The sequence below is a fragment of the Pan troglodytes genome, chromosome 15 (genome assembly GCF_028858775.2).
Source record: "Pan troglodytes isolate AG18354 chromosome 15, NHGRI_mPanTro3-v2.0_pri, whole genome shotgun sequence".
NCBI classification, from domain to species: domain Eukaryota; kingdom Metazoa; phylum Chordata; class Mammalia; order Primates; family Hominidae; genus Pan; species Pan troglodytes.
This window is the reverse complement of record NC_072413.2, coordinates 58,239,106-58,266,654: the sequence shown is the minus strand read 5'-3', so window position 1 is coordinate 58,266,654 and position 27,549 is coordinate 58,239,106. Positions and strand designations below refer to the sequence as shown.

The 27,549-nt window shown below is 39.7% G+C and overlaps 1 protein-coding gene and 2 long non-coding RNA genes across 20 annotated transcripts in view; 2 read left to right on the top strand and 1 right to left on the bottom strand.

Annotated features, from left to right (window-relative positions):
• PPM1A (protein phosphatase, Mg2+/Mn2+ dependent 1A) overlaps positions 1 to 19,723 on the bottom strand; it is a 47,160-nt gene extending 27,437 nt beyond the window's left edge. For 2 of the 18 annotated variants that reach the window (XM_063793489.1, XM_063793497.1), the window contains exons 1-2: positions 15,614 to 15,740; positions 14,804 to 14,905 (exon numbers count right to left, since the gene is read on the bottom strand). Coding sequence is in view for 1 of the 18 variants with exons in the window: in XM_001167412.8 (XP_001167412.2) it covers positions 19,380 to 19,578 (199 nt within the window). In the remaining 17 variants the exon portion in view is untranslated. Of the gene's footprint in view, positions 1 to 5,580; positions 5,695 to 8,724; positions 8,763 to 14,803; positions 14,906 to 15,613; positions 16,094 to 16,268; positions 16,403 to 16,760; positions 16,876 to 18,226; positions 18,486 to 19,379 lie in introns of those variants that run through there. The other 16 variants (XM_063793491.1, XM_063793492.1, XM_063793488.1 and 13 more) reach the window with 15 other exon arrangements.
• Positions 17,315 to 18,126, top strand: LOC112205383 (uncharacterized). The gene is made up of 2 exons (XR_010151142.1): positions 17,315 to 17,402; positions 17,940 to 18,126. It is a non-coding gene; the product is annotated as an uncharacterized LOC112205383 (long non-coding RNA).
• Positions 19,724 to 19,759: 36 nt separating the features above from the next.
• LOC134808361 (uncharacterized) lies at positions 19,760 to 25,322 on the top strand. The gene is made up of 3 exons (XR_010151141.1): positions 19,760 to 19,881; positions 22,561 to 22,668; positions 24,978 to 25,322. It is a non-coding gene; the product is annotated as an uncharacterized LOC134808361 (long non-coding RNA).
• Positions 25,323 to 27,549: the final 2,227 nt, after the last annotated feature.

Sequence of the window (27,549 nt, the reverse complement as noted above, 5' to 3'; positions counted from 1 at the left end):
CACTTTTGAAATGTATCTGTTCCAAACATTTTAATGTATGTTAAATATTTATTAACTATACAAACAAAATATTAAAAAAGACCAAGCCACTGAACTCTTTAAATACAAAGCAGTTTTTGAAGCTAAAACTGTGAGCCTTCTGGGCTCAAGTAACAGAGATGGCCAAAAGTCCACATCCTGTAGGGATAGTAACAGGGACTAAAAAGGTACCCATGCATGGCTGGGATAGAACTCAGGCTCACTGCTTGAAACCAATACCTAGGGTGGAGAGGCTCTTCCAACCTATGAAAGGAGCCAGAAAAAGCTACTACTAACCATTGCATGGGGCTATGGTTTAGATGAAATTATGTGTCCAGTGAGAAGAAATATAGATCTTAGTTTGTGTCTTATTCTTGGAAAGAGAAGCCTGATCCTGATGTTACCAAGAATCAAGGGAATCAAGCCTCCAATATAAAGATGTGGTTTTAGACAGAGATGTAGGTGCATGTAAAAACACTGGATAAGAAGAGTGAAAAAGAAAACAAAACAAAAACTTCCAGTCAATAGGAGACTGCAAAAGCAAACTCAAAACACACAAAGAAAACTAAACTAAGATGGACAGCCAATAAAATCAACAACTGTAATTCATTCTAGAAGAAAAAATGACAATCTGAAAATAATTTCAAATGTTAAAAGGAAGCCACAATAGTCATTAAGGGAAGAAAAATTAAAAATAGGCAGAAATCAAACCACAATAGGTGGCTCTTAGAGAGACAGCCTGAATATTTAAAAAAAAAATAACTGGAACTGAGGCCACATAAACTCTAGCTGGACAAAGTCAAAGTGTGAATTAGTAAATTAGAAAATGATACTGAGGAACCACCTAGAACATAATACAGAGACTAAGAAGGAATATTGGAAAATGAATATTCAAAGATATGAAGGCTAAGGAATTTTCTAGAAACAAAGAAAGATATGAATCTTCCCATCAACAATGTATTTCAAAGAGGAGCTATGGATAAAACAACATACTTAAGCATACCATAGAAATGTGTTTAGAATATCAAGTATGGCAAAATAAAACAAATATTAACATGTCACAGTTATAATATGCAAAGCTCTGTTCTAAGTGCTTTAAAACTTAATCCTCATTACAACCCTATGACACAGATACAATTTTATATCCATTTTGAACTTGCCCAAGGTCACACAGTAAGTAGTGGTGACAGAATAAAGAAAAGAAATCTTTGTAAAAACTACCAGAAAAAAAAAAATTACATACAGAAGCATAACAATTAGGCAGAGATCGGACTTCTCAGAGATCCAAGTTTGCCAAGTTTCACAAGACAATGAAATAATATACCGAGGTTGCTGATGGGAGGAAACCTATCAACCAAGAATTCTCTATCTAGCTGAAAAACAAAGTAATGCATAAAATATACTTTCACACAAAAACTAAGGACATTTACAAGCCAGCCTCTTACTAAAAGGATTACTAAAGGATGTACTTCAGCAAGAAGAAAAGTGGACTCAGAGAAGATGCAAGGAACAATAAGTAAAGAAACTGGTAAAAATACTGGCTAATTAAACAAGTTATTGAGTATAAAAAGGAAAATGAAACTCTTTTATGCAAAAAAAAAAGTAGAAATTACATTGTAGGCAACTATACAGAGGATGGAGAAATATTCAGTTTAATCAAATATTAGCTCATAAAAAAAATCACCAAATACAGAAAGAAACAAACTACCTTAGGTACAACTTCCTAAGGACTTCCGATATTGGAATTAGCAAGTATAAGATAGTATATCTATGGACAAAATGCCCAACAAGGTATTTTTTGAAAACTAACGAAAAATAAGAAACTATAAAAAAATGATCAGGCAGACCAAGAAAGAAATATTACTTTCAGAAATAAAAACAATTGGGTGGGAGAGGGTGAGGGCTGAAAAACTACCTATTGGGTCCAACCTTCAGTATTTGGGTGATGGGTACACTAGAAGCCCAACCTCCACCATTATACATGCTATATCCATGTAACAAGCATATGCACACCTTTGAAGCTAAAAAAATAAAATTTAAAATGTTGATATTAAAAACTCAAAGGATGAGTTAAATAGATTAGATACAAATGAAGTAAACTAGACAACTGAGTTGAAGAAATAAAATAATAAAGTTGCCATTTGGGAACTGCTCAATAAATAAGTAAATACATAAAAGTATGTTCACTTCAAAAAACCTACAAAGGCCAAGGGAAAGGGGAAGATAAAAAAGAAAATCAAATTCTCCATCAACAGTAACATAAATCGTCCATAGAAGTAGGCTCTAAGAATTTAAGATGTGCACATTAGAGTGCCCGTGAAGCCCAGGAACTTTTTTTTTTTGAGACGGAGTCTCCCTCTGTCACCCAGGCTAGGAGCACTGGTGCCATCTTGGCTTACTGCAACCTCCACCTCCCAGGTTCAAGCAATTCTCCTGCCTCGGCCTCCTGAGTAGATGGGACTACAGGTGTGCACCACCACGTTCGGCTAATTTTTAAGTTTTTTATTAGAGATCGGGTTTCGCCATGTTGGCCAGGCTGGTCTTGAACTCCTGGATCTGCCCACCTAAGCCTCCCAAAGTGCTGGGATTACAGGCGTGAGCCACCGCACTCAGCCAAAACCCAGGAACTATTCATGTCAATTCCCTGCAACATGGCTAAGGTAGTAGTAAAGTTTAACATTTATTGCACCAAGAGAATCAGAAAATACCAGCACAATGATAGTGCCTTACTTTATGCAGCACAGCTTAGTCTTGTTTAACAAATACTCTTCTGTTCTCATATTTTCTATATTCATGATTTATATTTAAATCATAGCAATCTTTAAATCCCCACATGTTCAGAGGTAGAAGGGTTTTTTTGTTGTTTGTTTGTTTGAGGTAGGGTGTTGCTCTGTCACCCAGGCTATAGTGCAATGGCACGATCACAACTCAAACTATAGCGTGGAGCTCCTGGGCTCAGGTGATCCTCTCGTCTCAGCCTCCCAAGTAGCTGGGAGTACAGGTGTGCCACCACGTCCAGCTAATTTAAAAAATTTTTTTGTAGAGACAAGGTATCACTATGTTGCCCTGGCTGGTCTCAAACTCCAGGGCTTCAGCAATCCTCCCGCCTCGGCTTCCCAAAATGCTGGGATTACAGGCTTGAGCCACCATGCCTGGCCAAAAGTTTTCTATTAGTTTGCGGTTCTAGAAAGTCCCTCCAATTTCCCTCAGCACTAAAAATATTTTCACAGACTTCTATGTTTAAATACTCCTCTAATAATGCTCAGTCCTGTAGATTAGCCAGTTAAATCAACAAATACTCTTGTTTCTCCTATAATACAGATCATCTATAAAACAGGAAGATTTATATAGAGGAAATCTTTTGTAAAGAAAGAATCCTTGGTTATTAAAAACAAATTATATATAGACATTTTGTAAACTTGGTTTCTACTACTATAAACATTCAGATAACACATTTTATCTATTAAATAATGAATATCAATTTTTCTGAAGAAAATATAACCTATCTTTATCACCTGTTCCTTAAAAAATTAAGTATAAGATATTGTAGGCAGTATTTCTAATAAGAAACTGAATACAGAATTTAAAATATATAATCATCCTAGTAGTCAAATATAGGTACCAACAGTCTAACAGTGTGTATTCCCCTCCCCCTAAATTCCAGTCTGCTTACTATAGGACTTTATTGACTTTACACCTATATGTGATTTATCACTCTTCTTGGGGCACTTTAACTGAATGCCCCTAAAATCTCAGTAACAATTCTGATCTAATCAGAAAGGCTTTGATCTATAAAATCAAGGTATGATTTTCTTTGGAAGCTGCAATTTCTCATTTAGCTCCATTTTCTGGATAAAAAGTGAACTAAACAGCCCACTGAATCTGACAGCACCCAAAATAGGATTCTTCCCCTCCTACTTGGACCTGACGGGGATGGTGCCATTTAATCCTCTGGAAAATTTATCTGAAAAATAATCCCAAGGTGATATGGGTTTCCTACTCTGTACTGGTTCCAATCCAAAGATGTTGGAACAAACCAAAGAGAACACATGATTATGGTCAGCTGCAAAATTCCTACACAAGGTTCTAGAAAGAAAATATCTTAAGGATACTAAAGCTCATCAAAAAAGGGGGCTATCCTTTGTGCTTCACTGACATATGCCTAAAATTCAAAATTCAGGACAAAATATTTTAAATATTTTACCTATGTTTTATAACATCTTTGCCTTTTATTCCTTCCCTCTAGGTTTTATTCTCTCTTAAAACAGCCTCCAAGATTTATTCTGATGCCAACAAACTCAGTATCCTTGAATTTTTAATGTCTTTCTAATCCTGCTCTTATCACTTTGCCCCTCCTCAGCCTGAGCAATCTCTTCTTCTGTATCTCCTTTCTTGCTTTTAATTCTTCCTCATTCTGGACTTAGTAGGGGAGTAAGAAGGTAGACTCTAGGCAAGCCAGCTGCAAAGGTAAACATATCTCAGTAAACTCATGCAAGTCTGAGTTTAAGACTTAAGTGGTATTTTCGGGAAGTTGAGAGGCTGCTGAACAATTCACAGTGAAAAGCACCACCAGAGGTAAGGGCTAATGGTACACATTCTTTTGAGTTATAATACTAGTAAGGAGTCTGGTTCTTGGTTTAAATTCGGATGCAGTCTCTCAATAACTTAATACTTTTTCCCGGTCAGACAAGAATTGTTATTTAAGTTGTTTAAAAGAAGGCTAACTTATTCATAGCTATCTCATGAGACATGCAAGACACATGTAAGTGAAAAATCACTAATAAAAAGTTACCTGTATTCCATTTATATAAAATACCTAAACTAGACAAATCTATAGACAGAAAATGGATTAATGGTTGATAAGGGCTGGGAAACTGGTGAATGGGGAGTGACTGCTAATGAGTACAGGGTATCTTTTGGAGGTGATGAAAATGTTCTAAAATTAAATTGTGTTAATCGTTGCATAAGTCTGAATATACTAAAGACTACTGAACTGTAAACTTTAAATGGGTGAATGTTACGCTATGTGAATTATAAAGCAATTTTAAAAGATTACTATGATTGTATGGTTTTCTGTATCAGTATTTTATATAAAAAGGTTAAAAAACATGACTATGGATTATACATAGCAGTATAAAAAATACTCATGCTATAGTAATTTTTTTTCAAAGGTTAAAAAAGTTACCTGAAAATTTCTCAGCTGACAAATATTTCAACTTATAGCCTTAAATATTTACTTCACTTTTTCAGTTAAATATTTACTTACCCTCCTCCAACAATAAACTTTACCCAAATGAATTATAATGCAACTGAACTGTTATTGAGTTCAATGTGCCCCAAATTAAGACAATACAAAATTTCAAAAAAGCAAACCAAAATCAACCAATTGAACCAACTAAAGTAAGTCGGGTAAAGCTCTTCTACGCTAAAGACCATTTTTTTACCCCAAAATTATTTAAAAAATAATTAGTCTTTGCTAAATTAAAATTTAAAAGTACTCAAACCACAGTTTGCACAGATAATGGCAGCAGTTTCAATCTCACAAAGTGCAAGTAAACACACCTTGCCACTTTTGATGTTCTTCATAGGTTTCCTGATTTTTTATGTAATGTATCAACATCTTCTAGTTGTGCTGTGATCTGAAGTACATAATCCATAAGTCGTTTTCTTAAATTTCTATAAAGGCATGTATTACACAATTTTTAAAAGTAAACTTTGTAAGTATATAATTGCTAGAAAAATATCAAAGCTAAATTTAGTTGGAGAGCTCTAGTGACTACAAAAATTAGATACTGACCTATTTTCACTACAATTATAGTAGAAGCAAAATACTAAAAAGACATGGCATAGAACTATTTAGTTTATAAAGTTTTCTAATAATGTTTTAGCATTTACAATCTCAATTTGCCTCATCTGTTAACTAATTCAGATTTATCAGTTTTGGATAACTTGTCTTATCCAAGTTATCTATAGACAGATCTATAGACAGAAAGTGTCTTATCCAAGTTATCCAAAACTGAAGTGGATTAAATTCCTAGTTTGCTACTTATAAATCGCCGCATATTTGAGGATTTGGACTCAGACTAACCCAGAAAACAATAACTGACTTCCTGATCCAATCCATCCTTTTTTCTCTTCCTTAAAACTAATAAACAAAACACCTCACATAGAGCATCTACAAATGTTTGCTGATAACCTTGTATACTTAAGTTGAAAGAAAGGAAAAATATAACTTATTAAACATTTAAGATGGTAAAAGATTCATTTATATATAAATACATGGGGATTCTAAATATTTTACACATATGAAATGTCCCTGCTGAAAAAAATGACCAAAGGCATTTGCCTCTAACAGACTTCAGTTGATACAATCTAACATTTTTCAAAATAGAGTCACTCACTGAGTTCATGAATTGTGACATGCAATTTTTTTGTGTGTGTATGGAGATAGATGCTGAGGAAAGAGAGAAAAAAACCTTTTCAAGTGAAAGTTCTATTTAATAGCTTAAAAAATGTGTAACCACCTACCTCCTATACTTGAATAGCCACACCTCAAATCGCATGGCCCAAAATGAACTTCTCAACTACTGCCACTTCTTAGTTCCACGTCTGAGGAAACAGATCTATCCTTAGTCATAAGCTCATAGAATCCTCTATTTCCCTTATCGCAGCACTTATCTGGTGAATTATCCCTCACTTTAGATTTTAAGATCCAGGAGGAAAGAGATTATGTCTTTTTTGTTCATATTTAGCACATGACACTTGACGAATACATGAGACAGATGAATAACAGCCATTATACCTTGGCTTCTCCCTTGTCAACACTGATTATCTTCTATGCAGGAAAAGGTATTTTCAGAGAAGTTGGCCGGCCAACAAACTGTATCCTACCATTTTCCATCTATAGAATACATGGTTGTCTTTTATCCCTACAAAAATATCATAATGGATTTCTAAAAAGAAAATATTGGACCCTAAAAGAAATCTACGGCTTAATCAAAACTTGATTTTCAGATTACTGTTCATCAATGACTTTAAAAAGTTTATCAACATCATTAGATACACACTCCCATTATTGAAAAATGGCACATAAGGAAGGGAACAAAAGAGAAAAAACATAGTTATGACTAAGAGCCCACACATTTTCTTTCCCTGAGCTATTTATTTATTAATCTGCTCATTCATTCAACATTCATGGATGGATGATTTTTTTCTAAAGTTTTCTCTACACAAGAAGCCAAGTATAAAGTAATTCAGACACAAACGAATTTCTGGGAGCTGGGAAATCCATTGTCAATGTATTCAATGTATTTTAGCCAAAAATATCTCTAACTTAATCTTGGAGTTGTACTACATAAAACAAGTAATACTATTTATACTTATAGAGCTACTTATTTTACTGACTGTAGCAAACCAGAAAAGATCACACTAGATGGCTGACTAGTTGAAACACCTGCTTACTGTATCAAGAAGCATTTACGCAGAAAGAGAAAATGAAGATGACAGATATGGACTAACAAAGGGTAAGTTGTGGGTTGGTCACAAAACAAAAACTGCCACTTCTAAGATTGGCCCCTTGGCAACCAAAACAGCCTTACGGGCTGTCAGAAAGGATAATACCCTACTGCTTTACAAAAAGTGAAAATTTTATTTCCTATCTACTTAACATTCTGAGGTATGATGGCATACTGCAAAGATGTTTTTCTAAAGCCTGGTAAGTTATGAGATTCTGTTTGGAAAAACAAAAACAAAAAAATATATAGCCATCCCTTATCTTTTATCATTCACATTTTCATTTCTGAATTTTGGTAATAAAGGTAAGCACACTTCATCTTTATACACACAGTACCAAATTATGATGTGATCCTACTAGTCATGATAAAGAAAAAGGTAGTACTAAGAATCCAAGACATTCAAAGTTGGTAATGAATTATACTCTTATTCTTTAAAACAGTACAATGGACAATTCTTGAATAACATATGCTTTAAAATAATTAAGCCACCTAAAGTATAACTAAAAAAAGAATGTTTACTTACATCCCTCCCTGAGGTGGTCATATCATAGATTAATACAAAACACCAGCCTAAATTTAAAGTGATTACACATGACCCATGCTTTCTCATAGTCTGCTGTATTTCCAGCTCACATTCAATTTTCTGTCATGTGTTCATCAGAAAATGAACAGGGAGACTATAAAAATTTAACAGTCATATATTGATAATGTCTTTAAATGAATGAAACAAGACCTGTTTTTAAGGAATTTATTTTCAATAAACATTGAGGTTACCATTTATAGTATAATCTCTATTGTAAACTCAGCTAGTTTGTGTTTACGACTATCTTCTTAGACTCACTGAGAATTTCATTTGAATAAAGGATCTGTGAAATAATTTATATCAGTGGGTTGCAAAGTAGTAAACATGAATAAAATTTTAAGCCATAAGAAAAAAGTGTGTATGGCTTGTGGAACTAATTGTATTATGGCCATATCTTATGCTTTTTTAATATTAAAAAATGTAATAGCTCTTCTTGGGGAAAATTTCTAAAGGGAGCTAACATATGATAATATACTTTTCAAACTTAGTATACACTGCCACCTCAAATCCCAACTCAATCACAAGATTCACTCTCTGGGTACAATGGAACAACAGTCATACCCTTCATGTACAAAGATTTTGACCCATCACAATGGCCAAGAGACTTACTTTCCGCAGTAGCAATGAAACCGCATGGATCAACAAATTATTTCTGAAAAGTCCAAGAACATGTATTAGGCTTCTGTTAATAGCTCTGAAACTCTTGGCAAATAACTGCTCTGTTTCAAATTTCCTCATCTGTTAAGATATAGGTAGTAACAGTATCTAGCTCATAGGGCTGCTGTGAAGATTTAATGAGATAATAATTGAAAATCTATTGTAATAGTCCCTGGCACATAAGAGCTCAATAATGTTAGTTATCATTGTTAGTTGCTAACGTCAAGGCTAGGAAAACATAAGAGGAACACAAAGTATCAAGAGGTCTCATTAGCATTGTTCTCCAACAAATGGATCTAAGCCGGCACTGACTGACTATATGAAATTATCCATTTAAAAAGCCAATAAATTTTACTATGTATTTTCTTTTTTCTTCTTCTTTTTTTTTTAGACGATGTCTTGCTCTGTTGCCAGGCTAGAATGCAGTGATGCAATCTTGGCTCACTGCAACCTGTGCCTCCCTGTGCCTCAAGCAATTCCCCTGCTCAGCCTCCTGGGTAGCTGGGACTACAGGCGTGTGGCCACCATGCCCGTGCCACCACGCCTGGCTAATTTTTTGTATTTTAGTAGAGACAAAGTTTCACCATGTTGGCCAGGATGGTCTCCATCTCCTGACCTTGTGATTCGCCTGCCTCAGCCTCCCAAAGTGCTGGGATTACAGGCGTAAGCCACCACACCTGGCTGGTATTTTCTAAACACTGAAAATAGTCTAGCATTTTGATAAGCTTGAAAGTCTAGCTTAGAGGTTTATTTGAACACAGAGTATGCATATTATTAGATACTTGTTGGGTTCAAATTAAATCAGCTGATAGTTATCTCTCTTCTTTAACACATCATCTAATTCCTGTGATTCCACAATTCCTCTCTGGTTAAAAGGACACAAAGTTCATGATAATATTTGCAAATGTAAAATACTCTGAAAAGAGATATGTGATTATAAACGTCCTGTTAACCCTCAAAGCCAAAATGTAGGAAGTTAAAATGAAGCTTGTAGGTCCAGAATCAGTCAACCTAGTCTTCTACATCAATATAAGAACACTGCCACACTTCAGATTTGTATAATCTTCACACTTAAATATCCAGGTTCAGAAAAAATAACATACAGGAAGAGAGTCAGAAACATCTGCTACGATAAAGCTTGTAACTACTTCTACCACCTCCTCCTACAACAATCACTTTCACTCCAGGTAGATTTTGCTTAATACTTACCAAATATCTGAATGTCTACTATCCATAAAGCACTGTGCTAGCCGCTAGCCTTTGTGTAAAGTAAAAATTTATTTTTCCCTTTAGAATTAACTGAATGCAATTATAATTTAGACACAAATACCTAAAGGTAAAACATATGATAGAAATAATACACAGACATTGCTTCAAGTACAGAGAAAGGAGAGATTAAACACTCTGGGGGTCAGAGATGACTTTGTGGAAGAAGAAATATTAGAAATGAGCTTTGCTAAAAGAGAAAACCAAAGCTGGAGAAGGAAAGAAACAAATTCCAGACTGCACACTAGCATGAGCAAAGATCCATGGAGAGAAAAGAGCGTGTTCCAGAGATAGCAAGTGTACTAGTTTGGTTATAACAGACTAATGTCTTGAGGTCCAATCATGGAAAGTGTCAAAAGCCAAACCAAGAAATCTGAACTTTATTCCAGAGGTAAATGGGAGTCACTGAAGTATACTGAGAGAAATGATATAATGAAAAACCATAGTTTAGAAAGAATTTTGATGGTTTATAGAATCGGGGAGGAGATGCAGTACAAGATGCTAGCAGGAAAGAGACCAGTTGGAATGCTAGTATCTTGGTTTGGGTCTGCAGTAGTAAGACACACACTATTCCAAGACAATTTTTCAGACTTAACCTAGAACTCACATATAAAGCCTTAATGCCTTTTATAAAGACTCCATTTTTTTAAAATGGTAATAACTGAGTTAATCAGAATGATTTAGTTTCCTTACTCTTTTGCATCCTTTCCTGTAGCAATGATATCTTCCTGCTCATTTCTAACCATAAACTGTAACTCCTCTTCAAAATACCAACCCTTGTCCTTCCTTACTGACTGATCATTCTAGCCTGAACATTCACCTTTGCTTTATTACTGTTACTCTTTATCCGCAATTTAACCATCTACTCCCACCTAATCATTAACTCCAAACCCTTGACATCTTGCCAGCTTTGCAGAGCCAAATAAAGCTACTCATACTCAACTTTCTCTTTCTTCTATTACGTCTTAACTTTTAGTCTATTCAAATGCAAGCTCTCTAAACTCACAGAGTTTACAATGTCTTCTAAATTCTCTACTCAATCTCTAGTTTGGCTTCCAGGCACACTGCAAAAGCTATACTGAAAGACAACCCTCTCATACTAAGCAAGTCTCTATACCCCTAAGTATCTCAAGATTTCATATACTCAATAATAACAGCTACCATTTATTTGGCACTTTCTTCATGGTAGAAAAGATCTCAAATGCTTTATATAATTATTTCATTAAATCTTCAAGATAACCTTACGACAAAAGTATTTCCACTTGACATAAAACAAAAACAGGTTTAAGAAATCAAGTAGCTTACCCAGGAACACCTGGCTACGAAGTAGAAGAACAGGGACTCAAACTCTGTCCTTTCTTTCAAAGGTTAGTTTTATCACCATGTCCACCACGGGGCCCTTCAATGTGGCTCTACTGATTACATCTGTTCAGAAACATTTCCCTAGATCCTTCATTAAGGATATCAACCACTTGAGAATTAACATGGATTCCATTCCTTAACCTAAACAATGGTACTTGAAGACATAAAATGTTTAGCTTTGTTAACTTCTGAAACTTTGGGAATGAGAAAATGAACTTAATTTCTTAAATCTTTTCTGAATGTTTTAGAAGAAAACATTAGTCTTGCATTGGAAGACTTTACATAAACTTACATGGACTTGCTTAACTCTAGGAATCTATGAATCGTAAGTGTTAATGTTTAGCTTTTGAAATTTTGGTTCCTGGTAATAAGGAGGTTCATCTAATTGGGAAAAATCCACTCAGTAATATCTTGAAAAATACTTTTATATCTACCCAGATCTGATCCTGGCATGTTATTTAGGTTCTCTGACCCTGTATTTCCTTATTTATAAAATGAGGATAACATCATATATTTTAGAGGGTTATGGCAAAAAATTAAAGCCTAACACAAATAAATGGCCAAGAAAGTATGGCTTTCATTACTTTCTTCTGTATCTAGAAGTAGTTTAGTCTCAAAAGATCTTAATTCTAAATCGTATCAGCCACAGAAACTAATTGCTTTTAATCCAGATCTTACATATGGATACTACATACACTTGGTCAATGGATTCCAAATAAACATATTAAGAATTATAAAAACTCAAGATCCCTCCTTTATCACATATTTACTCAAGGAAGCTTAAAACATCTCTAATATTATAAAAACAGTATAAGAGTCTAGTTTATTGATACACATTAAAAGCCTGTACCTTTCCTCAGTTCCTTACAAAAATTATAAAGTCTATTACATTTTAGATACAGGTATACAGAAACTTGCCTCTCTCAATTGCTTACTTTCTCTAGCTCTGACCTGCCTCAGCAAAAGAAAAGCCTGGTAACGAGATTATATAGGTAGTACATGGATAGCTAGGACATTCAAAGGTCAAAATCATCAAAGAATATATTCTGGAGACTCAGAATGAAGTATAAAATGGTTACGTAATATGGAGAACATAAGACATTTGAAACAGTGAAGGGTAAAGAATATAATCAATCTTTTGATTTTGATATAGATTAACCCAAGTTTATTTCATATACAAATGGCTAATAATCCCAGGTCAGTTAATTTATATATCTTGGCTAATAGCAAAATAACAAACACAACTTAATTTTAAAATTTGTTATTTGAGATGGAAGACAGGACATATTGTGACATAAAATTACTTTAGAGGAAGACACAACTTTTACCCAGTTGCCTCACTATACCTTCTCCCCTTCTCCAAGGTTTATATATTTCACAGGGCCATGCCTTGTTTTATCTTCTTGCTTAACTCTTACAAAACCCTGCCGTGGCCAATTTTCTTACATGGCCGTCTCTTTCTCCTGATTTGATTAAGGATGGAAAGTATTCAAGAGTATACTGACTCAGAGTCAGGTGCCCAGGCAAGAGTTAGATAATCATTTGAGAGGATCATCAAAATATCACCTTGTTATATTATTTCTACATGAGCATAGATTTACATCTTAAAAAATTAATCCAGCTCTCATGGGTGAGTATTTCAGAGATAACAAGTTCCTTCTGGACATATGCCACTTCTTGGTTAAAAATTACAAATAAGCACGCACAGTTAAACCAAAATCAGCTGTACATTCTATTAGCTATTAGAGTAAACAAATGGCCTAGATGTAATCTGAACAAACTAAAAGACTATAGGTATTTAGTAACTGCTCAGCAATATTTACATGACAAAATGATGTTGCTATAGATTTCTTTCAAAAATAAATGAGGTATTAGAGAATTTTGAAAGGTTTAACAAGATAAGACCCAGCTTGAAGTGACAGAAAAAACCTTCATAATGTGTTTTTATAATGTCCTTCACATCAGACTACCAAGGGTCCTGTGCTTGTTCAAACCTGTAGTCTCAACCACCCTTTGTCTCTCATGAAATCTCCATCCTCCTTCCTCTCAAGTTTCCCTACACATCCCAATCCCAAAAGAAAAATCAATAGCTTACAAGAATACAAGAGCAGCTTTTCTAAAGAACCATCACCAACTTAGAATTTGTTAAATAAAACAGAACCGAGAAAGAAATCCAGCCTTAGAACACTGAAACATCTAAGTGCCTGACACATAACAGGCATTTATTTGGCAACGGTATGTAGACTAGACACACAGTATTGATTAAAAAAATTTAAAAATGTAATAACTGGACAGTACATGTGATAATCTAATCTGCCCAACTGGCTTTACTGATTTGGAAGCTGAAACTCAAGAGGTTAAAGGACTTGTCCATGGACACAGATATTTTGGAGCACAGCCATGACTAAACAATCCTTGTCTCCTACTGCACTGTTCCCTTCAACAGGTCATATACCTCAGCCCCTCATGTAAAAAGATACAATATGTACACAAAATACATAAAAAGATACAAGCCAAATAAAAAGCAATTTGATGACTATTATTTCTCAAATATAATTGAGGTAGTTAACTTCAAACATTATCAGTCTTAATACACCTTTCCCATAATGTAATTACTTCACCGATCTAAAAATGTTTTATGATATCAAATTAAAATGTCTTAGGCAACTGCCATGTGCAGGATGTTCATTATAGTTTCAATAATGTGGTACTGCTGTAAACTTCCAGGTTAAAAGTAATCATCCTTACATGACTGGAAGTTTAATCAGATACATATAAGTTACACATAACAAGAACAAAACTATAACACTAGGAAATGTTACTTTGTGCTTCAAATTATTTATTGGTAAAGAAAGCATTAAGTCAGTAAAAGCAGCATCTAAGAACAGAGAATCTCCTTATTTTCAATTTTCTCATTTGTAAAATAAGGAGTTACAGAAATACAATCTTTGGAAAAGGCCCAATATGTAGCAAGATAAAAGTATAAAAGTGAAGTGTTTCAAAGAGAGTTGGGGACCAAGCTATGCTAAATTCCCGAGTGCTCTGGAACCCTAAGTCTCAGCAGAGTAGTGTTTCAACAAATCCCTCCACTTTTCGGAGCGCAACACATGTAAAGTGGTTGTGTTTAAAACCCCAAAGTGCAAGTTTGAAAAGACTGTTTTACAAAACAATTGTTAAAATGTCTAATTTCTCTCAATAATGTCAAAATCATTTCCTTTGAGAAAATGATACCTATCTCTCATACTCTTCCAACCACTTCTTAAAACACATTCAGCTCATTATTCCAATGAGCAGGAAACTTGCGGTGAGGTGGGGCTAGCACACAGATCCCATGGCTTGGACAACTGAAGCATGACTTTTGTGGATTTGTACCATGTGGTGTTTCAGGAGAGAAGAAAAATACCTCAGGTGATGAAATTTTCAAAACGTATCTAAAACTGCAGTTGGTAGAAGGCTCTCCACAGCCAGCTGTCTTTCAAGAAAAGGCTCCAAGTTTATTTAAAATCTACAAGCAGAACAGAACCATACCTCAACCAAGCTCTAACATCAAGAAGTTTTACCCGATTTACGTAGTTAAAAGGATAAGAAATCGGAATTTACTTCAATGGATTTGTTCGATGCCTTAATAATGAATGAACTGGAGGCATCACTCACTGACTTGAGTTCTGAAGGAGTCTCTCAGCCCTGCCCCCTGTAAAACCTTAAGCAATTTCTACAGAATTAGGTTTTTCGAGGCTAAGCTCGGTTCAAAGGAAGTCTCCCCGCCTCCCTCCCAGGGGCTGAAGCCCAGGACAGCCGGGGCGGCGCGCCCGAGCGGGTGGGGGCGCGGGGACGCCCCCTCCCCGCTCGGGAAAAGTTCTGCAGGCCGCTCTCCGGCCAGGCCGACCTGCGGCCGTCGCCTGCGTCGCCGCCACAAACACCCATCTCGGCCGCGGACTGCCAGAGGGTCGCGCCCCCTCCCCGCGCCACCGCCACTAACACCCCGCCCCCGCCTCCCCGCCACCGCCCTCGCCGAGCGTTAACCCCTCGCCGCCCGCCGCCCGGCTCGGGGGAGGAGGCCGGCCAGGGGGTGGAGTTGTCGCGTCTCCTCCCGGGAGCGCCCGGGCAGACGCCCGGCTTGTTTACAGGCCCCAGGCCTGCCCGCCGCCGCCGCCGCCGCCGCGCAGGCCCGCACCGCCCGCCAGCCCGCCGTCGGCCCGAGCGCCGCACTTACCCGGAGCAGCCGCAGGCGGGCAGGTCCCTGGTCGGCCGAGGCGGCGGCGGCGGCAGCCGGGGAGGGGGTCACCGCGGCGGCGAGGGCGGCAGCCGGGGGAGGGGTCACCGCGGCAGCGGCGGGCCAGGTCAGGCCGGGGAAGGGGCGGAGGAGGGGAGGAGCCGGGCTGCGTCCGGGCCCCCGGCTGTCGGCGCCCTCGCGGCTCAGATCATCCGGGCGTTGGAGAGGGAGGCAGAGAGCGGGTCCGGGAGAAGGAGGAGGAAGAGCCGAGGACTCATCGCTTTCGCGCCTCACCTGTCTAGAGTCCCCCCACCCCCCCCTCCCCAACCACCCGTTCCGGAGCAACAGCCGCCTGAGGACCCGAAGCTGCGGGCCGGACCGGCGCCGAGACCACTGCTCTCTAGCTCCCGCGCGCGCTCCCGTCCCTAGCGCCGCCACCGCCGCCGCCGCCGCCTCTAGCGCGGCCCCGCGCAGGCGCGCTCACGACCGCGTCGCCCCTCCCCCACCCCTCCGCTCGCCCCGCCCCGCTGGCTCCGCCGCCGCTACAGCTGCGGCGCGGCGCGCAGCTACAGAGACCCGGATGTCGTTGGGCAGGAACTGCGGTGAGGGCTGGTGGGCGGGGGAGGGGCCGCCACAGATGACGTCACTGCCTTACCCAGCTTCTTTCTCTGCCGCTGCTGCTGCCGCCGCCGTTCCCTTACGGCCTGGAGCACCAGGCCGAAGCCGAAGGGAGCGTCCGGATCCCGGATAGCAGCCAGGACCCGGGCCTTCACGTGCCGGCGCCAGGGACTGGACAGAATGTGCGGCTATTAGGTGCCCAGTAGATCGACAGCCCCTCCGTGCCCGGCCCTTGGCCAAGTAGGGACTCGGAAGCTACCCCTACGGCGTCCGCGCCCCGAGCCCTGGCTCTTCTACCTGCCTGCAGATACAAACCCCACTCCCTGCGAAGATGGTGTACACGCAGCCCCGAGCACAGACCCGAAGCTGTCCACCCTTCTTGGGCGCCGTCGCGGTCTGGCCGCTGCCCTTCGAACCCATGGTGGGTCCCAGGCAGCTGCCAGACCCCCCTACCCCAGAGTCCCACTCCTCCAGAGCCTTCCTCTCCCAGTGACCCCAGGAAGCCCAAGCAGGTGCCACGGCCACACACCTCGCGACCCAAAGGGCAGAGACACAAGCACGCTACCACCGCCCACCAATGTGCGAGTGCAACTGATTCACGCATGGGGCACATGCTCTGAGTTTCTGGCAGGTTTGCCCTCTGTAGTTCAGGGGATTCCACATTGTATTTATTTGCACATGTTAGATAATCACGTGGTTCTGTCCCAGGGGACCTCCAACGACCTCCAATGAGGTAGGTTAAGGGAACAGGATTTTTCAAAATCAGGAGAATAATCAGAAACATAACAGCTGCTTCTATTAAGAGGTAGAGATGAGCTAAAGTTAATAGAAACTGCACGTGCCGGCGGCCAAAATCCAGTTTAGCTAGCTGGAAAACCCGACCCACGCTGCTTGCAGACGCCGGGGATAGAATGACAAACCCTAGGCAGCCAATGAATCGCAGCCTAGGAGCAGTACATCACCACCACGGGTTCCCATTGGCTGGGGTGCCCTTCCCTCTCTTGTCAGCGGCTTAACCAGTTCACGAATTTGACATACACCACATTCGCAGGAAAAGAAGAAGAAAAGTCCGTATTTTTAAAAGATGTTCTGATGCACACACGAACCAAAGACTTCATTGTAGAAGGCAGGTTCTTTTACTGGCCAAATTGAGTTCTGGCCAGTAAAAAAGGTAAATTTATGTTGAAGGCCTCTATTTTACTTGAGGAGCTCACTATAGCAATTTGCACCCGACTACTTTCTATCTCCTAAACCATTTTGTTGCCCCAACTCTTAGATCAAAAGCAACCTATTTATTCTTTCTGGCATTCAGCAAATATTTAGCTGCTGCTTTTAAAGTTGTAAAAAGCCATCTCTAATTTTCTCAACATGACTTTGGGGAAGGTTCTGTTTCCTTCACTTTTAGACCTAGAACCTAACAACAGGATCAAATATATAATCGCCAGTCACTGGCAAACCAAATCTTCAAGGAATCCAAAAATTACTCATTATCTTTGGGGTTAGAATTTTTTTTTTTTTTTTTTTTTTTTTTTTTTTTTTTTTGAGACAGAGTCTCGCTCTTTCGTCCAGGCTGGAGTGCAGTGGAAGAATCTCGGCTCACTGCAAGCTCCGCCTCCCGGGTTCATGCCATTCTCCTGCCTCAGCCTCCCGAGTAGCTGGGACTACAGGCGCCTGCCACCACGCCTGGCTAATTTTTTTGTATTTTTAGTTCAGACAGGGTTTCACCGTGTTGGCCAGGATGGTCTCAATTTCCTGACCTCGTGATCCACCCGCCTCGGCCTCCCAAAGTGCTGGGATTACAGTCGTGAGCCACTGTTCCCGGCCAGAATTTCTTAGAAGAAGATGAACATGGATCATTTCCACATATACAAAATAAAAATAAAATTCACTATGCATTTGGTCTCAGTATCATCTGAGGATACATTTCCTAATTCTCCACATATCTCCCCCACCCCCCAAAAAAAGAAATTAGATCAGAGATCTTTGAAACGCTACCTTCTTGGAATCCTTAATACTCCAGACAAGTAACAGCATGAGTAGCATGCTGGTGGACTCATTAACATTCTGAACTAGAAAAGCTCATATGGCAACCATTTGGAGTGCTCTTAAAAGACAAATTTTCTTATTCATAAGCAGAAGCTGGGTCACTAGTGACGGTAGTGGACCATAGAAAACTTGAAAAGCCTGCCTATCTTTCTGCTTCCTTCCTTTAGGCTTCCACACCTTTCTTCTCTCAGTTCTGCACTTGGAGAATCTGGGTCAATTGTAGAAGAAGAGGGAGAGAAATAGAAAATATGAACAGAAAGAAATTTTTAAGGAGTCTACGCATTGTACAGACTGCCGATAAAGCAGCACCTTCCTACTATTTATTTCTGAATACAGCTTGCAGGGACATTTTGGTATGAACTAGGAAACTCATGGGTTATAAGATTAATATTTTAAAATTTGAAACAAAGATATCAATATTGTCTGATTAAATATGTTTAATATCATCACATCCCCTTTTATTAAACCTTATGCTAAGAAGGGGGGACAGATAGAAGGGGAAAATAACATTGAAAAAAGAGGATTGAAAGTTCTCTTCTGAACTGTAAGACTTTGCCGGGCCTCCTACACATATTTGGGATGTTCATAGTAAGATTTTAGTGGGAATATATTGCCATGATGATAACATTTTAGTAATTTTTATAGGTATATTATAAAACCATCCTGCTCTGCTTTGGAAATCTGTTTATATTTCAGTTAACAAAGAAAAAGATTATCTACAAGATTGGCTTTAAAGTCCTGAATTTAGTGTGTGTTGATAGCCTAGTAATTGAGAGGCTCAGGGTGAGGACAGGGGCTGTAGTGTGGAGTCTAAAGCTTAATCTGGTCAGCAATACTCTCTTTCCCTTTCCACCACAATTGTGACTTAAAAAAAGGTTTACATTCCTGCTCCCAAATTACTCTCCAGGAGAGTCACCCTTGAGGCAGACTTGCCTGGGCCTCTCAAAATATATGCAGTAATGTAAATGACCCCCTCAGGAGGCTAGTATTTGAGAATACCCCTCACCATCCTTTCCATCCTTTTACACTGAAGCCAGTCACTACTCAAGAGTTAGAAAGCCAACCAGAACATAGGTTCAACAATTCCTTCCTCCCTCACTACCTGTTTCATATTTTTTTCTCTCACACATCCTCTTCATTTGGTTTCCTCTTTTCTCGTTTCTCCTTCTCTCTCCTCCCTTTTTCTTCTCTTCTCTTTTTGCCTTCTTTGCCCTTCTCTTCCCCATTCTTCTTTTCTCTCTTTTCATTAGCTTAGTACAAATTGTAGCTTCTGCTACCCATTTTCTCCCAGAGCAGAACATGCGAGCAGACAGTGCCCCTAAATGAATTTCATTCAGGGAGAGGATGTGCCCCCTACCCTGGCCCTGCTTCCTCCCTCCCCTACATCATAATACGTTATGAGAAACTTAGCTGCTTAGAGGACTGTTACAGAATCAAAAGGATTACAGAATCCTGTCCTGTGTGACATCACTGGGCAGCCCCATTAGGGAGAGGCAGAGGGGAGCAGCCAGCAGTCTTATGCTACCACTGTGGCTCATCCTGGGGACTGAGAGAAACCTGGGCAACTGTGAGCACCAGAGGCCAAGTCCTGGACAGTCTTTAGGGTAGGCTTTCACCTCAAGATAGCCATATATGGCCACAGCCTTACAATACTAGAGTGGATCTTGTCAGATAAGTTCATCTGTTCATCAGATAGCTATTGTGCACCAAGCACTGTGTGGGAAACTGGAGGTAGATAATGACATCAATGGGCAAGCCCTGCCCACAAAGAGCCGACATAATAATAAGAGGCATAGACAAATAAGTCAGCAGATAGAAAGGAAATTGCATACTGTGATCCATGCTGTGAAGAAAATAAATAAGGAAACAGATCGGGGAGATGACTTGAAACAGGTGTTCAGTGCAGACCTCTCTAAGAAGGCAGCATTTGATCTAAAGGATGAGAAGGAGTCAGCTTCATAATCAGGGGAGAACTTTCCAGGTAGAGGGGTCAGCGTGGGCAAAGGGCCTGATGTGGAAAAGAGCTTGGCGGAAAAGAGCTTGGCAGAAAAGAGTTTTTTACAGCCCAAAGACAAGTTCAGCAAACTCAAGGCAAATAGTTTATGGTCATTTAAGTTTCGAGAGTGTTTCAACGTGGACATTAGGGATATTTAATTTATAATCAGGAGACCACATTATGTGCACGGGTATAATCCATAGAAAATAACTTGGTGAGTTGATCTGGTGCAAAAAGCAAAGCAACTTTTTAAAAAATTGAAATTAAAAATAGTCTGGGTGCAGTGGCTCACACCTGTAATCCCAGCACTTTGGAAGGCCAAAGCGAGTGGATCACTTGAGGCCAGGAGTTCAAGACCAGCCTGGCCAATATGGGGAAACCCCGTCTCTACTGAAAATACAAAATTAGCCACGCCTGGTGGCACACGCCTGTAATCCCAGCTACTTGGGAAGCTGAGGCAGGAGAATCACTGGAACTCAGGAGGTGGAGGTTGCAGCGGGCCGAGATCATGCCCCTGCACCCTAGCCTGCATGACGGAAAAAAAAAGCACCTTTATTCAACTATTGAAATTGAGAAGTATTCCATAACTCCAGGAAAGACCCGTCAGACAATCCAGCAGCAGCTAGAAAAGAGTGAATTATAAGCTTCAAATAAATAGTTTTCATCCCAATATAGGTACCTATTTGTGCTAAGTAAAGACTAGCACAAATTTGAGTGGGCTTCTTCAGAACAATTCTTCTGGGTGTTTACTGTCTATCCTGGGCATTACAGAAGATCTCAAACTAAACCATACTTTTGAAAGCAGCGACACACTGCATCCTTAACAATGGTGGCCTGGTTGAAAACAGTGATGAAATTGTCATCATCATAAAGCCTTTTATCTGAACCTGACTCTGCAGTTTACAAAGCACTATCATACAGACTAACCAGTTTAATCCTCTCAAAAACCCTTGCAGGTAGACAGGGCAAGGACTCTTAATCTCCTTCTTTATAGAAGAGAAAACTAAGCATCTGGTAGAAACTACCCAGGGTCACAGAAATTAATGACGGGTACCCAGGTTTGTCCCCCATACGATACTGAGCATCATTGCTTTTACATGCTGGTAGTAAAGGCAGCAGGAGTGGAAAGAGTGCTGAACTTAGTTCCAGTCCGTGGTGTGGAGAGCTGGCCTATACTGGCTCATGACAGCAGATTATTAAGTTTTCAGAAATTTTGCCTGCTGTTTGTTAAATACTCATTATTAAAAATTAAATGATATAGGCTGGGTGCAGTGTCTCATGCCTATAATCCCAGCACTTTGGGAGGCTGAGGTGGGTGGATCACCTGAGATCAGGAGTTTGAGATCAGCCTGGCCAACATGGTGAAACCCCGTCTCTACTAAAAATACAAAAATTAGCCAGGTGTGGTGTCGGGAGCCTGTAATCCTAGCTACTTGGGAGGCTGAGGCAGGAGAATTGCTTGAACCCAGGAGGCAGAGGTTGCAGTGAGCTGAGATTGCGCCATTGCACTCCAGCCTGGGTGACAAGGTGAGACTCCATCTCAAAAATAAATAAATAAATAAATAAATATAAAAATAGAAATAAAAATTAAGTTATATAAACTTCCAATGAAAGAAATTTTAAACAAAGGTAGTATGTGATAAAAACATCACTTCCAAATTATGTTAATACATTTTAATATTGTCTTTGTTCTTTAGGCAATTTACATGCATTGTGTCTGCATGGTGGAAATTCCCTATATGTAATTGTACATCTCTTCCCAGTACCACATTTAGTGAGTTTTCTTTGGTAGCTTGATCAGCGGACACCACAGATGAGGGCTTCACTTATTGCTTTGTTGGTTGTGGGCTAGACCAGGGGTGTCCAATCTTTTGCTTCCCTCGGCCACAGTGGCAGAAGAAAAATAGTCTTGGGCCACACATAAAATACGCTAACACTAACGATAGCTGATGAGCTAATACAAAACAAAACGAAACAAAATCACACACACACACAAAATCTCACATTTTAAGAAAGTTTACGAATTTGTGTTGGGCTGCATTCAAAGCCATCCTGGGCTGTATGCGGCCCACAGGCCCAGGGTTGGACAAGCTTGGTCTAGGCTTAAGTGACAGAGAAAATGTTTTATGCAGATTAAATGTAAAAGATATGTCGTGTCTATAACTGTTACATGGTGAATAGCATAAAAACATTCAATTTAGCAATGAAGTCACATCATTGACTAATAAGCTCTAACATACATTTTTGTTGTTTTATTTTTATCTTAAATGAAAATATTAACCAATAGCCATGTTGGAACTACATTTGGAAAGGTGGTTGTTAAACATTTCCCAGCACACACCTGGATCTGCATCTGCTGTGTCAATTGAACCACTCACTGGTTCTGTGACCTCAGGCAAGTCATTTAAATTATAAGCCTTGGTTTTATCCTCCACAGAATACTTCCTCCTAAAATGTGTTGTGAAAATTAGAATAGATGAAGGCACCCTTGAAAAGATGACTGATGCGGTTGGTTGCCCCACCACTTCCTACTACTTGGCAGAGCCTCCTCGTTGGCAGATCCTTCTCTCACTAGAGCATGTATATGGATGCATGCTCTCTCACCCTCCCTTGTAGCTTAGAGCAGAGCATACCAATCTATGTGCCAGCATACCCTGGTATGTCTCAGATGGGTCATAGATGTGATAAGGTATGGATCCCTTAAGCCCTTGGGACATTCAAGTGAGGCTGAGCTGCTGAAGCCCTGGGATGGTATGACTGGCCACAAGCAACATTACCCAGGTACCCCTCTGTGTCACAAAAACTTTATCTTTGTATTTGTGTCATGGTGTGAAAAAATTGAGAAGCACTGCCTGGGGACATAGAGAGGTAGCCCAATTCTGGATAAAGGAAATTGAGAAGTCTTGAGCGGGTAGAGAGGTTTTCTTCCCTGATAAGAAGAATCACAGGAGAGAAAATGCCTTCCTCAGCCATATGTTGTTATTTCTATATGTGAGCCTGGAATTTCAAGGTTGTCTTGCAAAGAACCAAGGTAATGTAGAGAAAAGAATTGATAGCAAGTGGCTGGATCTTTCACATTGTAAAGCCATTGAGCCATCCGTGCAATTGCCCACCTTGGGAATTTATTTTTAAGAGTGATAATAAATGCTCCTCATTGTTTAAACTACTTTGATTTTTGTATTTGGTTATTCATTATTAAAAACACCCAAACACAGTAGAAGAACTGGTACATCCCTGACACCTAATGAGTGCTCAATATGGTTAGTTAATCACCAAATTAGATCCTTTGCCTTTAGAAAAGCTGCCATGGTCAAATGTGTGTTGATCTTATTTTTCATAAATATTTAAGAAATTTGTTCAGTAACTAGCTTAACTTTTAATATTTATCTTGAGTCTCTTCTAAATATGTTTTTACTGTATAATAAAAGCAATAATTGAAAAATGACATCATTTTAAGCTTGAGAGCAACTAGATACAAAGATGTCGATATGCGTTTTCTCTTCTTGAAGGATCTAGACAAACTGCAGCACCATTACATGAAAAAGGTTAAAGAATCAATGTTTTGCAAAATAGAACTGGAATTAATTCATGGGAATTACAGAGAAGATCATATTAGTTCAATATAAAAAGAGGGCCTAGAATGTGCCAAGCTCCATACAATGCCCCTCATGAGTGTTATTTAATTCTCACAACAACTTTGCAAAAAAGAAACTATTTTTTTTTCCATTTTACAAAGGAGGAAGCTAAGGCTGTGAAAAAGAGCTCTTTTGCAAGCCTAGGACCTGATTCCAAAATTCCCACTCTTTCTGTTGCAAATTCTGGCTAAGCTTTCCAGAGATGACTTGCTTTCCCCTTGAGGCCCTTTCAGTGCATTGTGCCATGGAAAACAAAAAGCCCAACAATGACATCTTTACCAAAGATGCCTTGGGGAGATGGGAGAAGAGTTACAATGCATATTACACAGCAAAATCTTTTTTAAGCTCCAAGTAAAATTGTTTTTTTCTTAGAGTTTTGCTTCTAGCAGTCACTTCCTCCATTCTCCTGCTCTCTCCACGTGAGGAAAACTTCTATCCTGCCTTCTCCTAATACACTTTCCTGTTTTTTTTTTCCTGCACATTTCTTAAAAATCCCACATAAGGCAAAAGCCAAGACAATATCCATCAACACCTCCACCCCCACCGCATGTCCATGGAGAGCTTCAAGTCATCCTGCCGCTGGTACAAACACGGCAGAGGCCTCTTTGTAAAAAAGTGGTAGGTAGAATTCAGGTTAGCACCAGAATCTGAAAAACTCCAGCTCCTTTGGCTGGGGCCAGGCTGGTAATATAAATGTTAGATCAGGCTGGGTCTGACACAATAGGGATCAGTAGAGCATACTTGTCACATTTGAAGGCATTCAGAAAAATAAAAACCTTAAAACATTCTAAACATGTTGGAATCAAAGAGGATACCCCTTGACCACTGCATGAATTGGAGTTCAAAGATCATCTCTCTTTTGCCTAGGCTGTAGACTAGTTATTTAACCTCTCTCAGACTTGGTTTCCTCTTCTGGAACAGGGTATATCAACTACCTTGCAGAAATAAATGAGATCCTGTACACAATGCACCTACCATGTTGCCTGACCCAATAATGTGTACATACATAAGAAAATGTTCATGCCCTTTGCTCACTTTAAAATTTTTTTTTCTTGTATATTTGTTTAAGTTCTTCGTAGACTCTGGAATGGAGCTGGAAGCTGTCATCCTCAGCACACTAACGCAGGAACAGAAAACCAAGCACTGCATGTTCCCACTTATAAGTGAGAGCTGAACGAGCAGAACACATGGACATATGAAGGGGAACAACACACTCTGGGGCCTGTGAGGTGCGGGGAGAGCATCAAGAAGAACAGCTAATGGGTGCTGGGCTTAATACCTGGGTGATGGGTTGATCTGTGCGGCAAACCACCATGGCACACATTTACCTATGTAACAAACCTGGACATCCTGCACATGTACCCCGGAACTTAAAAATAAAAGTTGACAAAAAGAAAACATAACTTACTTTTAAGCACATTGTGTGTGTGTATATATATATATATATATATTTAGATGGAGTCTCCCTCTGTCACCAGGCTGGAGTGCAGTGGCACGATTTCGGCTCACTGCAACCTCCGCCTCTCGGGTTCAAGCGATTCTCCTGCCTCAGCCTCCCCAGTAGCTGGGATTACAGGCGCCCACCACCATGCCCCGGCTACTTTTTGTATTTTTTGTAGTAGAGACGGGGTTTCACTATGTTGGCCAGGATGGTCTCAATCTCCTGACCTCCGCTCGCCTTGGCCTCCCAAAATGTTGGGATTACAGACGTGAGCCACTGCACCTGGCCCATGTATTTTTAATAATACATTGTAAATGATTTGACATTATCCATCCCATGTTTTATATGGGCTTAGTTATAGATTCACTCTAGAATTGCTGGTTATAGGGCAAAAATCATTCTTTTCAAGACTTGTTTTAAATTCTAGTCCTTCAGCTTTGTGAATGGAACATGTACGTATGACCTACAAGGAATCAAGGGAAGACAAGGATCCTCTGCTGGAAAGATCTGCCTCCCTTACCATTGCTGGACCCCTTTTGTGTGAGTTTTCTCCTTCATGCCATCTGTACCAAAGGTGACCATTTGGTTCTGAATCCAAACTCTAGATTGTTCTTCTTATAGTGCTTCAAAAGAAAGACTGCAAGCCCTATTTCTATATTTTATATAGTATTTGTAATTTTATGTTATAGAACTTGAGTCACCATGTATTTCATTCATTCAGTAGATGTTGAGCCTCCGGAATATGCCAGGCACAGCTGTAGATGAGGGAGATACTGTGAAGAGAGGCAGCGTTCATGGTGTTTACCCGAGGTCAACAGAAAACAAACAAGGTCAATGCAGAGAGGGATAAGTACTGTAAAGAATGCAGAGCAGAGTATGACATGGGCAGGCAAGGTGAGAGAGGGGCTGAAGGAGAGGTTACTTTAGATGCTCAGGGAAAGCCTATGAGAGAAGGTGGCACCTGGGCAGACCTGACTGACAAGAAGAAGCCACCTTAGAAGATCTGGGGGAAGAATGTCCCAGGAAAGGGCAGAGGCCCTGGAGTGGAAGCGAGCTGGGCATGTCCATGAAAGACAATTCTGAGATGTCTCAGCATGCTGAGGGAGGGAGAGTATGATATAGGCAGGGTGCCTATAGGCCACAGTAAGGATTTTTAAGAATTTTATTCTAAGTGTGATGGAAAACCACTGGCGGTTTTTATGCAGAGTAATGACACGATCCGATCTATGTATTGCTCTTGCTGCACTTTAGAGAAGAGATTTTAGGAAAGCAAAAGTGGAGGCAGAAAAATCCTTTCATGTCAGTTTAATATATCCTTAAAGAGAAGGTGAAATTTGCTTTCAGCTTTAAATGACATAGAGAGATTACATTCTGGTGGTAGGAATGTGGTCTTTTACAGAGCTTTTGTTACTGGGGTTCATGTTTCCATTTTCTGGGAACTATTAATATATATGGATATTTTTGCCAGTAACTCAAGTAACCTTGCTTGGTAAATTTCATAAAATGTTGCAAGAAGTATCTTGTGGGAAGGCCAGGTTAAGTGTACGTAAAATAAAAGCTCACTTAAGTGGTTCGATTTCAGGTCAATACTTGTTACCCCCAAAATAGTCTCTAAGAACCTCTCAGTACTCTCCCAAACACATCTGAAGTCTGAAGACTAATATTCTATAAATTAATTTATTCCTTGTGCTATCCAGTGAGGATGATAATTAAGGTGGCTTTACCTAAGGCAGTTATTTTCATCTTGATATGAAAGTCTCAAGATCCTTTGCAGAGACAAGTTTTAATACTTGGGAAGCAAGCTGCCTTGACATGTATTGATGAGATAGGGTAAAATAAATTAAGAAAGGATTTAGTAAAGACCTCAATAATGCCAAAGATGAATTCAACTTCTTACATACTGTATTCAGATTTGTTCTTGCTCATGGACCTATGAAACAAATACATACACTTCATATGTTGAGTCTTTGTTGCTATTAGATCTTTTTTTTTTTTTTTTGAGATGGAATCTTGCTGTTGTCAGCCTGGGCTGGAGTGGAATGGCATGATCTTGGCTCACTGCAACCTCTGCCTCCTGGGTTCCAGCGATTCTCCTGCTTCAGCCTCCAGAGTAGCTGAGATTATAGGTGCCCACCACCATGCCCTGCTAATTTTTTTGTATTTTTAGTAGAGACGGGGTTTCACCATGTAGGCCATGCTG